General features: G+C 39.9%; 5 protein-coding genes across 9 annotated transcripts; 2 read left to right on the forward strand and 3 right to left on the reverse strand.

Annotated features, from left to right (window-relative positions):
• The first annotated feature begins 352 nt into the window (after window positions 1-352).
• Window positions 353-4,940, forward strand: LOC135492845 (glucose-6-phosphate exchanger SLC37A4-like). Of its 4 annotated transcripts, none has more exons than XM_064779524.1 (11): window positions 353-414; window positions 794-1,115; window positions 1,375-1,512; window positions 1,699-1,793; window positions 1,925-2,060; window positions 2,372-2,515; window positions 2,658-2,828; window positions 3,083-3,165; window positions 3,330-3,443; window positions 3,748-3,886; window positions 4,111-4,940. In XM_064779524.1, the coding sequence occupies exons 2-11, from the start codon at window positions 971-973 to the stop codon at window positions 4,281-4,283; spliced, it is 1,338 nt and encodes a 445-aa protein (XP_064635594.1). In that variant the 5' UTR covers window positions 353-414; window positions 794-970; the 3' UTR covers window positions 4,284-4,940. The 4 variants fall into 4 exon arrangements, with proteins under 4 accessions (XP_064635594.1, XP_064635592.1, XP_064635593.1 ...); XM_064779522.1 differs by having other exon boundaries at window positions 368-702; XM_064779523.1 differs by having other exon boundaries at window positions 368-478.
• A 1,651-nt stretch (window positions 4,941-6,591) lies between these two features.
• On the reverse strand, window positions 6,592-7,894 carry LOC135492279 (dehydrogenase/reductase SDR family member 4-like). Its single transcript, XM_064778643.1, has 2 exons — window positions 7,727-7,894; window positions 6,592-7,516 (listed from the first exon to the last, which is right to left on the reverse strand). The coding sequence occupies exons 1-2, from the start codon at window positions 7,835-7,837 to the stop codon at window positions 6,761-6,763; spliced, it is 867 nt and encodes a 288-aa protein (XP_064634713.1). The 5' UTR covers window positions 7,838-7,894; the 3' UTR covers window positions 6,592-6,760.
• A 129-nt stretch (window positions 7,895-8,023) lies between these two features.
• On the forward strand, window positions 8,024-17,608 carry LOC135492112 (transcription intermediary factor 1-alpha-like). Of its 2 annotated transcripts, none has more exons than XM_064778302.1 (10): window positions 8,024-8,291; window positions 8,467-9,822; window positions 10,154-10,204; window positions 10,362-10,522; window positions 10,789-10,878; window positions 10,995-11,242; window positions 11,519-11,651; window positions 11,924-11,998; window positions 12,193-12,345; window positions 14,923-17,608. In XM_064778302.1, exons 1-10 carry the CDS (start codon window positions 8,135-8,137, stop codon window positions 15,121-15,123), a joined length of 2,625 nt encoding a protein of 874 aa, XP_064634372.1. In that variant the 5' UTR covers window positions 8,024-8,134; the 3' UTR covers window positions 15,124-17,608. The 2 variants fall into 2 exon arrangements, with proteins under 2 accessions (XP_064634372.1, XP_064634373.1); XM_064778303.1 differs by having other exon boundaries at window positions 8,467-9,741.
• On the reverse strand, window positions 12,340-14,611 carry LOC135492113 (uncharacterized). Its single transcript, XM_064778304.1, has 2 exons — window positions 14,446-14,611; window positions 12,340-14,237 (listed from the first exon to the last, which is right to left on the reverse strand). Exon 2 carries the CDS (start codon window positions 14,174-14,176, stop codon window positions 13,079-13,081), a length of 1,098 nt encoding a protein of 365 aa, XP_064634374.1. The 5' UTR covers window positions 14,177-14,237; window positions 14,446-14,611; the 3' UTR covers window positions 12,340-13,078.
• A 714-nt stretch (window positions 17,609-18,322) lies between the features above and the next one.
• On the reverse strand, window positions 18,323-20,654 carry LOC135492330 (testis-expressed protein 52-like). The gene is made up of 3 exons (XM_064778731.1): window positions 20,515-20,654; window positions 19,711-20,267; window positions 18,323-19,463 (listed from the first exon to the last, which is right to left on the reverse strand). Exons 2-3 carry the CDS (start codon window positions 20,264-20,266, stop codon window positions 19,180-19,182), a joined length of 840 nt encoding a protein of 279 aa, XP_064634801.1. The 5' UTR covers window position 20,267; window positions 20,515-20,654; the 3' UTR covers window positions 18,323-19,179.
• Window positions 20,655-20,746: the final 92 nt, after the last annotated feature.

Below are 20,746 nucleotides of genomic sequence, written 5' to 3' on the forward strand. Positions count from 1 at the left end.
CATTTTGTGAACTTTTGGAAGTGATTTTCACCCGAAATCTCAGCAAATCGATATATAACATGTACAGTAGAAACGTAGCGTGGTAACTCCTCTACCACGCCATCTATAGGTATATACCATAAACGACGCTAGCAGACGAAAAATCAATGTATTTTCACCACATAGGAAAATTTCGCCAAAATGCGAAGTTGGCAGCAAAAGGAACAAAAGTCATTGTGCAGAAATGCGAAGTTGGCAGCAAAAGGGTTAAGAATCAACCACAGATTGAGAATTAATTCCACTTTGGTCCATCCCAGCCATGTATTTACCACAACTTGACATTTTGATAAGCTCTATGTCGTGGATGAATACAGGTCTCTGCCCATAACTCACATCGCGTCGTCATTTTGGGCAGTTAACATCCTCTTTTTCCAAGTAACTCAAATAAAGACAACAAAAACCAGTTGATGGATAACGTTCTTCAATTGTCCTTTTATCTGTAAACTACCACCAAAACATATAACTATTACTATTTATTATGAATGTGATCATTTAGTAGGCCTATGTATTTTTTTTTATGTGTCCGAAAATAGAAAACTTTCTTTCCTGCGAGCACAAATTCGTAAAAAAATATTTTGACTTTTAAACTTCACGCTCCTGTGCGCAAGTGAAACCACAACAGAACTTGGCTCTCAGAGCGGGCAATTCAAAGATCAATGTTCGGTAAATTTTGATACCATTACTAGAGGTGCTGTTTTTGCTCATTATTAGGGAATCCTTGCATAATTTCATTCTCAAAATCACTGTTTTTCAGTACAAGACATCTCCAGTAGGATCAATTTGATGAGCTAACAGGACTCAGTATTCCCTGTATTCTGTGAAAACGTGTCGCACTGCACGATAACCAATATTGTTACACGAGGACTCCCTAAAGATTCATGACCGACTGATCAGAAGAGATTTCACCTTGAGAACTTTTTTTGGTGTAACCATGTCTTGGACCATCAGGCAGTATCAGATGTCTGTGTTTCTCTCCATGTATGTTGGATACTTGGGGTATAATCTAAACAGAAGATCCCTTAGTTACATAATGCCAGCCTTTATGAAAGCCGAAGGATTGGACAAGAGTGATTTAGGTATGCAAAGATATTCGTTTTTGAGTAGTTTTTCTGCTGTGACTGATATATGTGACTATCATTTTTCGAGATTTTCAATATTTGAGTGGAAGACAGCGGGTTTGTTTTCAAAGATAAAAGTTATGAATGTATTTATTTGTACTTGCATAAAATTAAATACAATGTCGTGTGTGTGATAAAAGAAAGAAAAAAATATTGTACAGTGGTACACATTAAGCAGGTATAGTGCATTGCATAAACTCATCTTCCTCCATTTCAGGTTTAATCAGTAGCAGCCTGATGATCGCGTACGCAATAAGTAAACTTATTGGTGGAGTTCTATCTGACCAGATCAACCCAAAGCTACTCTTTATCAGTGGACTTATGTTGTCAGGATTTGCTACTTTTATCTTTCCATGTAAGTGAAGAGCCCCTGTATCATCATCTGGTCGGTATCACTTTGGACTTCGTCAAATTGTAGCATTTGACAAATTTCAGCCATTTTTGAGACAGTCCACTCTCGTCTGTTATCCTAGCTTTCAGGATGGTTGTAGCATGGCAGTATATTTTGTTGAAGAAAACCGTTAAAAATCCTCTGTTTCAGATGGTGGTGTCTTGCCAATGTATTGTGCCTTGCAGTTTCTGAATGGCTTTGCTCAGGGAGTCAGCTGGCCATCGTGTGCTAAGCTACTTAGAAAGGTATTGTAAGGCTTATGTTTCAACTCATCAGGATGACCCACAGCTTTCTCAAAATGCCACCATAACAATTCCGTTTGACCTTGCACTATTTTTGTGTCATCCTGTGATTAACAGCTCCTTTGTTGTTTCAGTGGTATGCTCCATCCCAGTTGGCCACCTGGTGGGGTATCTTGTCATCATCCTCCAACCTCGGAGGAAGTGTTGCACCAATCATTGTCTCCTATATGATCCAGCATATGGGTTGGGTGTCATCAGTGCAGTCATTGGGTAAGAGCAGACTCTGAGCGTGGACTCAGAACGTAATCTTGTGCAGAAAACGCCATGTCTATTCTTTTAAGTCTCCAACCCTTAAATTTCAGCGTAATCCTGTCCTTATTCTGATCAGCATTATCAGAGGGTGCAAGGGTCAGCCTTGGCCCTTTTTAATTCAGCCGCCACTGAACATAAAAGGTGTTTTCTCATACTGATATCCAGTCATTGAGTATTAGAATTGTCCTTGCACTTAGCAGCTATATCTAGTCTTCACAACCTCTCACATCCATTAAAAGTAACTGAAGTATCTTTATTTGCAATTGCAGGCTGTCTGACTGTCGTCCTCCCGTTAGTTTTCATCTTCACCATGTGGGGTTCACCAAAGGATGTCGGGCTGACAGACTTCCCCACGGGACATGAAGACATTGGTCCAGTGGATTCAGGAGAGGACAGTCAGAATGATAAAAAAGGCAGGTACATGTACATGTTTTAAACTTGAAAAGAAGTGTTATTTCCTGTTGTTTCAGTAGTATGATATTGCACAACTCCCAAAAGATGGAATGGGTGCATTGATAAATTGAGGTGTGTAATTATCTTAACCATTCTTTCCAGCTCCTACAAAACCCTCAGAGACTGGTACCATTGTATGGCTTGATCTTCTGAAGAATCCTTACCTTCTGCTGTTGACTGCTGGATATATGTTGGCAGGCTTGATCCGGGCAAGTTGCAATGACTGGGGACAATTACTGCTCATGCAGCAGTATGGCCATACTCAGTACATGGGTGAGTTTATCATTGTGTGTTGTATTTTTCATGGTCATCCTGGGAACAATTGGTTGGAGATATATCTGCATTCGTCTCAATAGTGCCCCAATTCTATTCTTAACTGCTTTCTCTTCACCTGAATGACTGTGTTATCACCAAAACGTTTGGAGATTCTGCTCTGAAAGTCTCGACCAGCTACCTCTGTCCTACAATCTACAAGCCTAATTAGGCATGTTCGTACTGTTAAACAGTGTTTTTTATTTGTTTTCTAGCGAGTGCATTCAACAGTAGTTTTGAAGCTGGTGGATTGACAGCGTCATTTGTAACTGGGTACATTGCTGATAGATTAATGAAGGTATGTATGATTTGAGGTGTCTTCTCATTCAATACCTTCATGGATTCTTCACAGCTTTCAATACTAATACGTGCACTTTGAACACGTTTCTTTTAATCAATCTCTCCTAGGACGATTTGTTGCAGTAACCTTTTGAAAGACATGTTTACAGTCTTTTTTTTCAGTCTCGAAAAAGTGATGTTGGTAGCCCCAGGATGCTGGTGGTCATCGGCTCTCTTCTTATCACTGGCGTCTTCCTGTTTTTGCTGGGATTTTTCACAAGCTCAGAGTCGAATTATGTAAGCAAATATGATCTCCTGTTTAGACTGCTAACAAAGAACAAAGGAAATCAGTAGTTGCTCATCACGGAACTTTTTTATTACAGAAGGGAATGAAGACACTATTTCTCGCCTACATGTAATAGAGAACTGTCAACTTCTCATAATGTTGCTTCTTTGGAAAGTAGTGCGAACCTCGAAAGACCCTTTCCTTCAGAACTTTCTTTGCCTTAATGAAACAGGTCTCATATATATGTACATGTATACAACATGACCAATGTCAGTTTGGGTGACAGGGTGTGAAATCAGTGTCTTTTTCTTGCAGGTTTTTGTTACGTTCGTCAGTTTTATGATTGGTGGTGGAGTTTTCTCTTTGGTGACACTATACGGTGTGATGTCCACAGAGGCCAGCCCTCCAGAGCTCAGTGGAACAGCCCATGCTATAGCAGCACTGGGAGCCAACAGTAAGTGTATAACTTTGGAGTGTGACTCTATGGTGTGATGTCCACAACGGCTGGTCCTCAGGGTCCAGAGCTCACTGGAACAGCCCACGTTATAGCAACGCTCAGAATGATGTAAATGACTCTCTGAATTCTTGCTGGAACTTATCTTCATACCAGAGTATCCTCTTTAAATGCGATTATGGAAAGACATGCATCAGAAATAAATGTTCCATTTGTTTTTTCAGGTGGCTATGTCCTCGGTGGCTACCCAGTGACGCTGATAGCAAAGTATATTGACTGGACCGGTGTGTTCATCATGTTATCTGTTGCTACTCTTGCTATGATGATCATCACAGCTTTGTTGAGAGATCTTCAATCTCCCGTTCGTGCACGGAGTATGGACAAGAAAACAAACTAAAACATGGTGCAAGTCCGGCTGCAGCGACAGTGACAGTTTGTGTTAGGCTGAGTTTGCATACAGTTCACGTTGTCACTTGTAATGTGTCAATTTTCATATGACATGACAAAATAAACATGTCTATGCCAAAGAGGGGGCTGCATATGATACACAACATCAGTCTTCACCCTCATGTATTGTCATGTCATGTTTTAAAGGCCTGAGTCAGTGAATGAACATGCTTGCGACAGGAGACAATATGAATCCTATGTTAACCAGCCTAAAAGATGTTTTTATGACTGAAAATGGTCTCATTTTATAGTCTCATTTGGACAATCTTTAGATGGTGCTGTACAGGGTGAACCAAATCGTAGCTCAAACTGATCATTAATTTTCTTTGACTTCACTGTAGTATACAAGACCAAAGAATAGAAAAAATGTATTGTCAAAGTGATCATATGTTGAATGAACAAACTGAAAAGTTTTTATGACATGCGTCCCAAGGTTTTCATTGGGATATAACCAATAGCAGCAGTGTATGACCACCAATAGCTTTTAGAAAGGTTTGCTAATATGAAACTTGTGGACCTGTCTGACAAGATCAAAATAACTTGTGAGATTTTAAGTTTGAATATATGTACAATGTACACTGTTGTTGTGTCTGTTGTGAAAGCTACATGTACACCCTTGTCGGAAAGTTTATGGACACCAGTTTTTGCACATTTTCTCAAAAACGGCTAATCCTATTGAACCCAAATTTTCACCAATGGTGGAGAATCTTCTTGGCTATCGAATGACGTGATAGTTGATATCAGGACCAATTGCATAACAAAGTTATTACATAATTTTGAGAGGGATCTTTTTTTTACTTTTTTGTTAATCAATTTTTCAAAACCAAATTAACCTACAGTATATATTGCACATAGCTAAGACTTTCTGTGAAAAAAATTTGGATAAATCTCATTTCGGTTTTGAGATATATCGAAATATCAAAATTTTGATATTTTGATAATTTGATATTTTTGGGTTTTTTGCAACTGTATCATTGAGAAGTCATACCCAAATAATGATTGGCACCAATTTAGCACAGCTAGCAACTAATATTGCTGAGAAAAGGTGGATACTTGGTAGTATGAAAATTTTCATATTATAATTTCAAGATGTTCCTTTAGTTGAAAATCAGAAAAAAATCACCATTCATTCAGGGGACATGGGTACTACTAGGATATATCGAAAAATCAGAAAAATCTCAAAATTTTCAGAATCTCAAAATTTTGATATTTTGATATATCATGAAAAGTAAATGATATTTTCAAATACTTTCTTCACAGAAAGTCTTAGCATTGTTATCTGTATGATGCAAGATTTATACTTCGATTTAAAAAAAATCAACCAAAAAGTGAAAAATAGATGCCTCTCAAAATTATGTAATAACTTTGTTATGCAATTGGTCCTGATATCAACTATCACGTCATTCGATAGCCAGGAAGATTCTCCACCATTGGTGAATATTTGGGTTCAATAGGATTAGCCGTTTTTGAGAAAATGTGCAAAAACTGGTGTCCATAAACTTTCCGACAAGGGTGTACATTGATATGTCTTCTTTGATCGATATGCCTGCCAATTTGAATTATTAGTGCTTGGGGCATTTCAATCACTGCCTGATCAGATCATATTGCAGTCTTTTTTTGGTTGTGATATGGCATCATCCAGTACATGTAAGACATCAGTAGTGTAACATTTGCTAATTTGATAAAATGCCCATTTTACGTGCATGTTTATACATCTGGTGATAGAGCGATACATGCATTTTACATGCTTATTGCAGAGACTATTTTTTCGTGAAGGGACCAGTATTCATCCCAAATGTATTGCCATTATTTTACAATATTCAATTGATGTTGGCTGTTTTAATTTGAAATATATATTTTGTTAATTTCAAGAAATACAATGGACGTATAGATGCTATAAGATGCTGGCATTTGTAATTGAGATATGAATTTTTCTATCAAAGTGGCTTTCCTTTTTCTGAGAATCAGGACTTATATTTGGAATTGTATTTTCACTTCTTTGAAATACATTGTTCTTTTGAATAAGCTCAGTCCTCAATGCATGGTTGAAGGAATCAACAAGGTTGTTATTCTCATCTGCTTCCAAACCGCAGTTCTTCAGTTTGGGTCTGTCATATATTGTTATGTTTGTCTAATTAATAAATCATTCAGTTCTGGCAAAATCGTGTTGTTTCATATTTTGTGTGCTAAATATTAGACCAGTTGTGACAATAGGCCACATTAGTGTAGAACCTACAGTTCTACCACCTGCCATTTAACCAGCTTCACATGGAGTAAAAAGAAATGAACAAGGTACCGGTACATCTACATTTATGTATCTGTTTATTAGTCTAGAAAATGGCATACATGTAGTTGAAATCCGTACTTATTTACACAAATTGGAAATTTCAAATTTAATTACAATTTTCTGAAGAGTGGAGTAGGCATTTAAAGATGGGAGTGCATTCCACCAGCCACAGTTACTGTTTCACCAGTTATGTACGCAGCATCATCAGAACATAGGAATGCAACAACACCTGCTATGTCTTCAGGAGTACCCACTCTTTTAAGTGCCAAAGTCTTCATTGTTTCCTGCTGCAATTCTTCATTTTCAATCAAGGCCTTGCTGAATTTTGTCCCTATTATCCCTGGTGCAACACAGTTAACCCTGACATTGGACCTCCCTAGCTCAGGAGCCATTGCCTTGGCCATCCCAAGCAAAGTGGTCTTGCATACTGAGTAAACACCAATTAACTCCATTGGAGAATACGCAGTTATAGATGAATTAAATACAATACTGCCTCCGCCTCTTTTCTCCATGTGAGGTAGCACTGCTTGAGACATGAAAAAGCCAGCCTTAACATTCAAATCAAATAACTGGTCATAAGCCTTCTCCGGAGTGTTCATAATTGTTCCAAAGTAGGGACTAGCACCAACGCTATTCACGAGGAAATCAATGCCACCGAAATGTTTTAGAGTCTCAGCCACTAGGTTTTCCCGGTCTTCTTTCAGTGCAGCCTGGCATGGTACACCTCTCACTAGCAGGTTCTCAGCCACAAGTTGTTTGACAGCAGCTTCAACCTTCTTCTCCTTCCGACTACAGATCATCACCTTGGCACCATCTTGTGCAAGACGCCTCGCAACAGCCAAACCAATGCCTTCAGTGGATCCAGTGACAATAGCAACTTTGCCATCAAATCTACCCTGAAATAGATAAAGGATGAATATAGATGTCACAAATATACATTGTACTATCTCATCTGCTTCATTGAAAGAATGACACAGTGTCAGTGATAGTGATCCAGCTTGTAGTGCTTTAGTGTAGTAACGGTAGTTTCATCAATTGTAATTGTTGGTAATGGTATTCACTTTGTGTAAATATTGTCAGTATTTTTGACCAGACTTTTGTCTCACCTTTTTTGTTGATGTCACAGTAGACATTCTTCCTGTTAGTGTTAAACTGTTCAACTTCTTAAAAATGACAACTGGACGAAGAATTGACTTTCCATAGACCATGACATGCATGATTATTAGGAAAAGATATGGTCAACAGGTCAACGTTCACAGTCCATGGTGGACGGATGGTGCTGCCACCAACCTGGAACTAATTTGCCAAGATTGCGTTGTTGCCAATTATTGCCTGATTTATCCAGATTGCTTGTTGCTGAGCGGGAACGAGGCTACGTACATTTGTAGTGCATTCGAATAAAATGTACAGAAAATATTTTCAAAAATGAAAATCTAAAAAAGAGGTTGAAATCCTCCTAAATATCATTTTCTAACCCCAGATTTTTACCCACAACTTAATATACACGTCTTAAGATGGAGGCGACCACAACAGAGTCTTCGAATCCCCCGATGGCCGAAAGTTGTGGCATTTGCAAAGAAAATTTTGAAGGGAAGGACCCACAACTTTTGCCTTGTTTGCATTCATTTTGCAAACCATGTCTGAATAATGTCAGCGTAGATTCTACAGAAGGTGAGAAGATGTGCTAAATAGGGTAGTGCAAATAATATGAAAATAGATTTCGTAACATCCAATCTAGTTGGTTTTGTTTTCATCCCCTGACATAGCTACCTGAAGAAAGTCAGCCAATCTTCATTCCTTTAGGGGAAATTTCTTTTCTCCACATTTATTCTTAATGTCATTTCAGAAAATAAACCAGCATGCCCAACCTGTAAGCAGGTATACACTGCCCAAGACGTCATAGAAAACCGCTTCATAATCGAATTGTTGAACTCGAGAGTGACACAACCTGAGGAGAACAAGGACAACATCTGCACAGGATGTGACGACAACATCGTTGCATCGTCTTATTGCTCTGATTGTATGGAATGGCTATGTGTTGCATGCGTCCAAGCTCATCGCCGTGTCCGGGTTACAAAGGACCATACTATTGTGCCCAAGGAGTCGGCTGGAGCCGAGGGGACTTCTGGGGCAAATGCTATGGAGAAAACCTTCCCACGTTGTCCAGTACATCCTAAAGAGCTTTTGAAGTTATATTGCGATACTTGTGAACAGCTTACCTGCCGTGACTGCCAGTTGGAGAATCATAAAGATCACAAGTACGATTTTATAGATAATCACAGTGAAAAATACAAGGAATGGATGAAGGATGTCCTGAAACGAATCGCAGAGAAGCGAGCATACATTGAAAATGCCAAGGTGCTCATCAACCGACGCTTCAATGACATCAAAGAGAAGGAACAAGAAGTTGGCAATAAGATCAAGATGTTTGCTATCCAGTTCATCACAGATATCAACCGCAGGGGCAAGGAGCTGTTGAGTGATCTAAATGCTGTCTGCTCTGCCAAGAAGAACCAACTGGAACAGAAGCATAAAGAGATCCTGAATCTCTCCAACAAGTTAGACCACTCTATGCTGTTCACGGAGCAAGCCTTGAATTCTGCCAGCAGCCAGGCATTGCTCTACACCAAGAAAACCATGAGCAGCCAACTTTTACATGTCCTGCGAACACGCTGCGAGGTTCCAAACCCTAATCATCACATTGACATTAAATTCAGCTTTGACAAGGATATTCTTAAGAACCAGATTCCAAATGTAGGAAAATTGCAAGTGGATGGTTTTGCTTACAATGGTCCTCATTCACAACAACTTGCTCGAAAGATGCAGCTTGGCAGCCCCACAACTTTAAGCTTCAACTCCTTGTCACCAGAACAGAAAAATGCAATGCTGCTGCGTATGACGTCGCAAAATCGTCAGGCCCTGCTAGCGTCTGTTAGTCCGGTTGGTTCACCATCTGGCTCCACTCAGCCGCGTTTCCAGCCCAGTATGTCATCAGGCGGAAATCCGATTGTTCACAGTAGACCATTTGGAAAGGGCAACAACCAAAGCAGGTCGCTGAACCCACGGCCAATCCTACCCAAGCCCCAGGGACTCGTTGATGTGAGCCCAACAGCTGCTGCAGGTATGATGAACCTCCCTGACTACATCACCACTGCACTACTTAATGCTGCCCATCAGCAAACCATGTTCACAACCTTGCAGAGTAAGTGGACCATGATTTGGCCCTTGCATGATTTATTGGTGTTGGGCTATCGCTATTGGTTGAAGGGGAAGGCCTATTATATTCACAAAATCTTACTCTGCAGTAACAAATATTCTGAATTTCTCTGAAGTACTTTCAGAGCAGCACTGGGGAAAGGTTCCTGTAATTCCTCAGTGCTGCAACTACCTTACCTTTGTGACAATTCCCATTGTCTTCCATTTTTGATTTGGAGATCTTTTTTAACAACGAGGAATCTACACTTAGCTTAACTTTGACTTTAGTTATTTTCAGACATAAGAGTATTAGACCATGGACAATGTCTTCTTTTCAGGCAGCTCCCAAGGCCAGATCTCAAGCACCAGTACTTCAATGAACTGCACTGGTAAGTTTTACAATTCTACTATAAGTGCATATAACCTGAGGTCATCCCTGACAATGCTGGGCAAATATCACTTTGGTAATTCTGGGTGAGCCCATGTATAACCCTTGCCATCCAATCCCTAGACGACAGGAGTAAAGGCTTATCTTATCTCTTTCAGTACCTGCATCAACAATGAGCATGGCAGTTGTCAATGTCATTGAGCGCTCGGGAACCTCCCCCAGTAGCACCAGCAGTACAGGAGCTGACAACACACGACCATCAAGCTCCGACAGCGTTCACGCAAGCGATGGCATCCCAATCAAAACGGAGGTCGATTTGGTAAGTCGCTATGTAATCAAAATATCCACTGAAGACAAGCTCGATGAAGTTTTTCAATGAATTTGTGGCTTGAAATTTGTGTATGTAATCTATTTCAGTTCAGGGAGACACCATTGAATTGCACATGATTAGCTCGTGGTTGACGTTTCCCTGGCTGGAGCCACAAGGCCAAAATAATTGTTGCTCAACCATAGTAGCACACCAGCAAATGCAGAAAAAGACTTGAGACGCTTCAGAATCGTGAAAGCATATTCTTCCTCTTTCAGAATCCAAAGACATTTTCATTTGATACAGATCCAGCATCACTAGCCAACATGAGCATCAAGAGAGAGGTCCACAATGAGGCTGAAACATTGGTAAGCCATGGCTTTATATAGTCTTTGTTCTTTTAGCGAGGGGACTGGCAGTTTGATGTTCAATGTACCTGGAAATCTTAGATAATCTTAAATAATTTTGCATTGCATCATTTCAGAATATGAGTGGTAGCCCTCCGCAGTCACCAGGCTCAACCAATCAGAATGAGGCATACAATTTGAATGAACCAATCACAGACCAAGCCATGGGATTCCAACAACAGCCGACGTGCATGCCCGAATCAAATGATCCGAATGAAGACTACTGCGCGTGTTGCCACAATGGAGGGGATCTATTGTGCTGTGACAATTGTCCAAATGTATTCCACCTGAAATGTCATGTGCCAGAGCTTTCTACTGCCCCTACGTAAGTTCCAAGAACACATGAGCTACTTTAATTGTCGATTCTTGCAGGTTTTTATGTCTGATTTACATGTATGAAATGTAGCAATCACGGTACAGTGGCGATCCCAAGATCACAACCTTAATGTGGTTATGTCAGATAATGAATCCACTATGCTTTGGATAACAAGTTAAGGACATTTGGCCAGCCGTCCAGTTCACATCTGTCAGGTGTCTGTTGGAGTTGGATGCTGTTAGTTATGTCCTTGTGTCTAATCCTCTACTTCTCCTCTTTCTCCAGTGGTGACTGGAGCTGTGGTCTGTGTGTTAAAGAAGAAGAGTTGATCCTGAAGGAGCCTGAGGTGAAGCACGACCACCAGTCAGGGGACAGGAAGAGGAAGATGAATGTCGGTCTCACTGAGAGAGAAATTAAGGTGAGAATAGAGGGGACCATGCTAGAGATTTTGCCATAGTGTCATAAAAGGAGCAAATGCCACTATAATGAGAGGGCACAAGGCAACTAGTCAAAATGGGCTCTCTGTTGAAAATGTTTTGATATGATAACATTAGTAACAGGTATTATTCTGGGCCATAAATGAAAGGTAGCTAAAATTCTGGCCAACCTCAAGATTGGATTGAAAATTGCCCTTTTTCCTTTCTGGTGTTGGCCTAACAACTACCTAACATGATTTCAATTGTTTTGCAGGTGTGTGAGCGAATCCTCCTGCAGTTGTTCTGTCATCCGACCAGTCCACCATTCCATGAGCCTGTCAGCAAAGCGGTAAGTACACTCAAAGACTAGAAATGTTTCTTCTCATCATGTGGAGATTGCTTTGATGCGCATGCCCAGTCAGGCATATTACCCGCTCTTACTCACACTGAGTCGGGCAGAAACCAGTTCAGGGGCCACTCCTGTAATCAAACAGACTATAAATGTCTCTCCAAGTCTTTAAGTCTCTTCTTCTCCCTCACCAGATTCCAAACTACCATAAGATCATAACCAACCCGATGGACTTCACTACGGTTCGATGCAAGATCTCACCCAAGCATTTCAACCACTATTCCTGCCTTGATGACTTTGTATCAGATGTCAGGCTCGTCTTTATCAACTGTGCCAAGTACAATACGGTAAATAAAATCTTCCCTTTGATAACACATGAACTATGTGACTACAGTATTAGTAAACTTTGCATATATCACATAAACTGGATCCTTGCATAACAGGCAAGTCCTCCAAGTTCAAAGTCTGTTGGTGTTGTCTTAGATATATGCAAGGTTTACATGTCCCTTATACTTGCAGCAAGTCAATACAGTAAAATACTTTATCATGGCACTGTATTCTCAAGATGCGGTGACGCTTAAGAAACGAGTGAATTCTGTTAATGTCTGGTGTTCATTTATTTGAAGCAGTTTTTGGTTAATAGAAAAGTTGCCAAGAATGATTTTATATACACATAAATTATGATTATGAATAGTTTAATTTTCCTGGAAGTAGCACCAGACGTAAACACACATGGGTATGATTGGTAGCATTTTATACATTTGTTTAAGTCAAAAGGGCTCAGTTTGATTCTGAATTTTGTATGAAATTCTTATCTACTTTATGAAGAGAAGCAAAAAATGATTGAATAGCACATCATCGACTTGCAGATTGTGTTACTGGCGTCTTATAGGTGGAAGTTGTGCTGTAGACCAGATATCACAAATATCCACTACTAGGCACGTCTGAAGCTGCTTGTCCATAGTTAACAAACAAGGGAACAGCCTATGGATATGCAGCTTAACAGGCCAGCATAATCAGCACTGTGCCCTGCCACTTCACTGCCACCATTGAAGTCCTTCCTAGTCCTGAGTGTGAATGTCAAACACTGGAAATCATTTGCTCCATCTCCTCTGGGGTTGCTGTTTCACGGTCCTTTTGAAGATTTTTCTTAAGGACATAGACTCGCGATACCTCATCGTTTAGTGATCCACGGGATCCAGCTTTTGATATCCGACGGACATCTTCCAACATTTGCTGGTTTTTATGAGTCATTGAGCCTGGATGCCAGGTCTGTGTGGCGAGCTCCTCTTCGCTTCCACTCTCATCCGATGGTGGTGACGCTCGAAGGCTCAGCTGGCGCTGTGGCAGACGGTTTTCGTTGTTCCCCTTCTCTTCTGAATTGGGTGGGAAACTCAGCCCACGTTTCGTCATTCGTCTTAAAGTGAATCGTTTTGGTCTTTTTATCTTCAGCCTGTCAAATTCAGGCAAAATAGGCAAATTTCGTTGGAAAGGCAAAAATTTCTGTTTAGTTGGCGAAGATGCTGCTTTGTTAAATTTTGGAATTTCCCTCAGACTGAATGAATTTTTGAAGAATTTCTTCTTTTTTGGCTCTGGTGTTGCATTTGCACTTTCGTCTACAGGAGGTGTGCCACTCCCAGACTCCTGCCCGTACAGCATTTTGAAATGAAAATACAGCTCGGCTCGTTTCTGTACCTCTATCAGTTCTTGACCCCGGTGGTATTCCTTCTGAGCATTTTTCATTTCTTCGTGTTCGCTGATTTTCTTCTGATGGTTTACATTGTAGAGTATGACCATACCGATTGAACTTGTGTAAAATAAGAGGAAAATTACTGCATAGAGCACAGCCCCCTTTGCTTCACCGTCTGACATTTGTGTCGTGCCTGTAGCATTAAAGTTCAAGCCAGTGATTTCTGTTGTAGTTTCTGTTGGACTACCATACGTTTCTTGACCCCCGCTTTCATCCCTTTCTTTGACTTGAGACTCTTGTGCCACTGATTGTCCTTCACTTCCTATTGTAACACCCTCACCACTCTTTTTGCCTGTCTCTAATTTGGTGGTGTTCCGTTTGCTCTTCATAGCTCTTGGGTGACGACTGCCTGCAGTGCCTTCTATCAGGAGAAAAATGAGGCAAAACGCAGTTAGTGTCCACAACCGATTTTCACGCTGAGTATCCATCTCTCATGTCTTAGGATGCTGCTCTGGTGGCTTGTAATGATTAGTTCACAGCATTCACAATCTGAAGAAAAAAAGTGATTGCCATCAAATCCCAAGATTAACTGATTCTGACACGTGCCTGATTTGCGGGACAGTTGAAGTAATCTGAAATGAGATCACTATAAAAACGCCACCCTAGTCATTTCTTCTCTCACCCCAATTTCTTTGAAGCCTTTATTTTGGCAATCTTGGTGTGGGCATCATTAATTTTAACAAAGACTTGTACTTACATGTAAGTCTTCGGTAGGATTGATAGTCACCCACGCGATTTCAGTTTCACAGTTTCCTTTCCTTTACAATTAGCAGTCACTGGAGATACATGTACATGTATGTCCTATTTTCTGTCTCTCACTAATTGGAGCTACACACACTCTCTCTCTGTGATTGTATGCAAATCTAGGACAAGTAATCAACTGTGATATGTAACTGAATTCCTCACTTTTTATGCCCCAAGCGCTTAATCAGTGACCTGGCCTATTTACATCAATTAATAACAGATTTCTAGTAGTCTTCATGCATCATTCCGTGTCAAGATAGAGTTCCCAGGTTTCTTGCCAGTTGGAGAGGGGATATATATCCCTGAAGAGACATTCATCTATCTGGACTGTAGTTTTTCAGGTCACCAGCACTGTATTGTGTTCATTGAATCAATGCATTTAGGATAAAAAGTAACAGCTCTTGCAAGTATAAAATTACTCTCTCTGCAGGACTATTCTGAAGTTGGAAAAGCTGGCCGTGATCTGGAAAAGTTCTTTGAGGGTCTTCTGAAACAGTTTGCTCCCTGGTACGAATACACCTTTAGCCATCAAATCAGAGATACCAGCACCCCTAACAGTGACAAGTCTGACTGTAGCAGAGGCCCAACCAAGAAGAAGAGGAAGCCTGATGAAATTGTTCATGTTAATTAGAATAGGATACCATTCCACTTTCTGTAAACCACGTGACTTTCATGAGACAAAGGTTTTTACTGCTTTACAATACATGAACATGTACATTGTTATTTGTGAGTGAAATAGCAGTGACTTTCAGAAGCCTCTCTTTTGGGACAAATTGGCTTCTACCATCTCCGACACTGATGTACTTTTAAGGATGAATTGTCTGCACTATTTTCTGTTTAATTTTTTTGTAAGATTTGTATATCTGTTTTGTGTTGGTGATTTGTAGTTAGCTTGTGTTTAATTTAAAATATAGATAATTATTTGATTTTGTTTTGATGATTCTGTGTTAATAGTTTCCCTTCACTATCAGGGTCGCAGATGCATCTTCTCATTCAGATTTCACGCTGTTGATATCAGCTTGATCAAAATAATTTTTTTGCATTTCCACTTGAATAACCTTGGAAGAAAAAAGTAATCTTTTCTTGTTTTCCTAGTCTCTATGTGATCTCTATGATTTGATGATGGCAATACCCACCCAAATAATAACAGTACGATTATTCATGAAATGTCATCAGGATGTTTTGTTTGTTTATGTATAAGTTACAATATGTCTGTGTGTCTATATCCTATGTGACGTTTCAAATTTATGTTTTCTAGATTTTAGTTTCTTCTATGTCTATTCATTGCATGATGTTGAAAAAAACCAGAATGTCGTTCTGTTTTGAGAAAGTCGGGCTTACTTTGGAAATACATGTCCCATACTGGCTCTGTTTGCTCTGTTACACTCAAAGTGTTGTATGTCCAATGCACATTGTGACAAGGTATGAGACTTTTTGACTACTGATAACTTCATTGCGGCACATTTAGCAATTATATTTTACAGTCAAATGCATTTGTAGTTTAATGATGGATTTCAATTGCATGGTGTATGTACCGTGACCGCAAATGTGGTTAATTGAAATGAAATGATTAAGATATTTTATTCAAGAGGACCTCTCTGAATTATTTCTCTGGCGTCTTTTATTTGAGGCATTGGGCCATGTGACAGGCCAGTATCACCCCCTACTTGGTTACAATGTCAATGATATGTTCAATCGATTTTGTGTTTTTATTTTGATGTCTTTTTGTGCTCTGTCTGTTTATCCTTTAATCGAGATTTTACCATGATTCAGTTGTGTTCAGTGATGTTTATCATAAACCAGAACAACCATAGAACAATTCATCTTAGTTTTACTATGTAGTTCACCAGCATTGTCAGTAAAAACTAAGTGTATGTGGAGAAAACAAGCAGATACGCTGGGATACATTTTCTTTCTATTTATTATGTACTAGGCTGAATCCTGAGTTTGTCTGTATTTCAAGCTACTATTACATACACATAACTATTAATAGACCATTTTCAGCATTCTCATGCTTCAGTATGTAATCTCTGCATTTGCTGTTTAGATGGATTTCGGTAGACCTCGTCCCTGCTACTAGTTCTGTCCTAGGAACGAGATACTAGCAGAGGTAGTGATTGAGTGGAAGAGACTAGAGAAAGAGTCTGAATGTATAAAGGTTATGATATTGTTAAACATGTAATGCAAACTGATATAATAGTAAATGCTGCTAAATTTGTGTTGCACAAATATAATACAATGTGATAATGTAAGTGTCCCTATGCAATCACTTTCTGTGTCTGAACCCTATCCCATTATCAGAATGAATTACCAAGCAGCTGCCGCAAGTTAAGTAAAAAGGTCAAAACTGGGAGGAAGAACTTACAATGATTTTCAGCGTTGTCATTATCGTTGTGAAGTGTATCATAAACTTACATCATGGTTGTGTGTACTAGCAATGCTGGTTTGGGATTGAATCCTATTTGATGAGGATACCATTTACTAACGTAGCTGAAATCACCTAAACAACCATGTGCTTGGTATGGTGGCAAAACTGCATTGGGAGTAAATTTACGTTATCTGTGGTTATGGGTGAATATTATGTTGTATTTACGTTTTAATATATCAAACAAAACTGTTTGTCTTTCACCAGAAAGTACGTTCACCTTTGTCAAATCTCATAGTGATATTAAAGGCATTTTTGGTCACAAGAAAACTGGCCACTGCCACAGTAGATTATTCAGCGTGAGGCAACTGATTCAATGTCCTTGAGCAAGAAACTCAACTGTGCAGTTTCTTCTACCAGGATGACCATACTGTTGTGTGTGTTGACTCTCTTGTTTCAGTATATCGGTAGATGTATGTATGTTTTGGTTGGAATAAAGTGTGTGTAAAGCAGACAACAAACATGGTGTTCCAAAAAGGGTTCCAGCTTTGTCCACTGTAATGTCATCAATGGGTAAAAGAGGAAGTTTTTAAGGTGTTTTAAGCGAATGCTTGTTGGGACATCTCGTCTTTTGTCTGACTTGATTGTGGTCGCAATTTGGTTGTCTTTTGAAGATGGTTTCTGCTTGTTAGTGCAAGATATTTTTGGAGCATTTTTTCCGCCGAGCTTTGGAATAAAAGTACTCACTAGACACATGTTTCTTGTTCTTACTTTGCATGATTTGCTTCAGCACAAGATTTCACCACAAATGTGACCCGCTCTACCAAAACTAGGCGCTTGTCGCATCTGAACTCGACAGGTTGATACGGACTTGTTGTTCATTTCCCTATTGTAGACCTTTTGTGAAATCTATTACAAACTGATTTGGTCACATTTCACAAAAGGTCTACAATAGGGAAATGAACAACAAGTCCGTATCAACCTGTCAAGTTCAGATGCGACAAGCGCCTAGTTTTGGTAGAGCGGGTCACAAATAGGGGTGGTGTAAGACTTCGGAGCAATAAGTGCCCTGCAGATGTGTTCAACTTGCTCGAGAACATTGTTCTTTGTTCATCGATGGAAGAGGACAAGGCTCGCATGGTGGTGTGAAAGTTCACTGGGTTGGGCTTTTACTTTGACCCAAGAATAAACATGGCATCACCCATTGAAGTGTTCAAATAAGGGAGTTATGTAATTCCCACCACTGACACCAGCATGTCTTCTGTCTTGTCATTTCATACATAAGGCGATGAATGGACATGTTCATTCTTTATGAAGTGAGGAGGCCAAGGAACAGGACGCACTTCTGGCTTGGCTGTGCATATCCCTTGGGAAACTTGTGAGTACATGTATATCATTTGAAGGCACTTTTCTCGGTTACTGCCAAATCGGTGTTTTCGCGAGTGTAAAAATATCAAAGAGACCATTTTATCTGTTAAACAATGAAGCATTTATTGTTAAGAGCATGTACATTTTGACAAGGTTTTGGCAATCGTGAATACACTAGTTACAATAGAGACATTGAGATGGGTTCGAGAAGCACTGCTGTGCAAATCATGTATTGGTGGTGCTAGTGTTTCCTAGACGAAGCAGGTCTTGAATCAAACCCATTAACTGAATCAATTTATGCACAACAACAGAGTGAGAGATAAAGATATACAGGTACTGATGAACAAGAACTACATACCGTAATACAATTTTAACCATTCGAGCATAATCACTATCACTCCTAAATAATCTCTGTAAGATCAATATCACGTAAAAAGAAGAATTATAAAAATATTCAATCATTGAGTATACACTAATCTGGTTGCATTGCAGAACAATACGACTATACACACACATTGTAACACATGATTTATCTTCAAACAGACTACCACAGTCCAAAAAGACTTTCTCTCTTATATGTTCACCTATCACAGATGACAAACAATTTGATATTCAATGATTTCACATCACATATGATTATAGTTTGTCAAAGTTAGGTTTTGAAAATTGTAAACTATTATTGGACAAACACAGTGTATTCACTGATTGATACAGCCAGCATATGCCACAAAATCAGACTACTGTAAAACCACTCAGGTGCCATTCCAACCTTCAGTCTGGCACCGGCCTTCTCAAACACAGGCTTGTGGTAAGTGTGAGTATTACCTAATGCAGAGTTACCTGAGCTACATGGAGAGATCACAACAGACTATATCAGTAACAAACGACACTGGGGTTCTGAGATTGTCCAAGTTTTGCTGTCACACCCAGTGGAATAGGCCTAACACTTTAAATCTAAACATATTTCCAGGTCGGGGGTTTCTTCACCGCCAACACAGGTGGGAACTGTCGGGGTTGGGCCCTCCTTTTTTGAATCTCATCTTGGACTTGCATAAACTCTGGATTATTCAAGTTATAACCCAACTTCCACAAGATGGGTTTCGTTTTGACTTTCCTAAAGTTGCCGAACATATCAGGTTTGAGATCGCTTGGGATTTCTTCAAGTGGGGGCTCTTCGTTATCTGGTGGGATAAAGCGATGGATGTATTTCTTGAAGTTCTTTGGCGGTAGAATGTTCCCTGAAATAGGCAATACAGAAGAATGTGAAATGTATAACAAACTTTCTTGATGCATTAGTAGACCCACTCGGAAACCTTTCTCACGCAGACTAGTACTACTCGCTTGTTGAAGTCTATACTTTGCACCGAGTTAAAGATTACTAACAAGATCCATGACCATCTTGCTAAGATTACCATAATAAAGCCACACTGGATACACTAGACTCACACTACCTATGAAGTGTCTTGCTCAAAACAAGAATCTTACCATCTTCGTCCATAGGTGGATTTCTTGCCTCTGTCCTTAACCTCAGCCTCCTGAATTCCTCAATATCCGTCTTGGAGCGCTGTATCGCCAATTTCTTCTTCTTGTCATCATCAAACAGCTTAGACTCGTTGACATATTTATCAAAAGTATGATCACCGACAATGGAAGGTTTTGGAATGTTCAATGGGTACATTGTGGCAATCATTTCAGTGACTGTCCTATCATCCGCACTTTTAGAGAAACCATAAGATTTTCGAAAGTTACGCCAAACATTGCTATTATAGTCCGGGTCTGGTCTTTCTGGTGTTGGAGCTGTATGTTTAGCAGCCTCCAACCAAAGCATGTATTCCATAGGTTTGTAAAGATGAGCTGATTGTGTTTGTTCTGATCGTAGGACGTGTCGACACTCAATGTCCAGCATTGTGTGCGGCCGTCTTCTCGTTGCAAGTCGCTCCACAGGGCGAGGGGTGAAGCCGGTGTACTTTGGACGGACATCTCTCATGAGTGTCTCCCTCTCGTAGAGGGTCGGGATACTGGTTTCAACTTCACCTGCCATCCTGAAAGTTAGAGGGGGAAATAGTTCACAGATTTCAATCAAGAATTATGTACTGAATGGTATAGGCCTATAGGCCATGCCTCAGGCGTACGTGCCAGTCTGCATCATTTCAACACTCAACATTAGGTCATCAGTACAGTATGCCTACATGAAACTCATGCAAGTATAGGGATACAATGTTTCAACTCAAGTCATTTTGCATCTGACTGGCTATTCACTTGATAACACAGGCCCAGTCTAATTTATACCTTTCTCCGATTGTGAGCAAACAGCTTTCCTACACTCAGGTTACCTTCATCGAACAATCGACTCAATTAAACTTTATTTACAAACAAAATAACAAGAAAAAAATATTTCAGTCCACAGCGTCAGCCATTTTGACGCTTTCTCTGTCGCTAGAGAGATTCCAGGTCTCGCGTGATAATTTGCTCTTCTGTTTACTGTTTACTACCCCACGATATTTGCTCATCTCACCATTGA

The sequence above is a fragment of the Lineus longissimus genome, chromosome 8 (assembly GCF_910592395.1).
Source record: "Lineus longissimus chromosome 8, tnLinLong1.2, whole genome shotgun sequence".
Lineage (NCBI taxonomy): Eukaryota > Metazoa > Nemertea > Pilidiophora > Heteronemertea > Lineidae > Lineus > Lineus longissimus.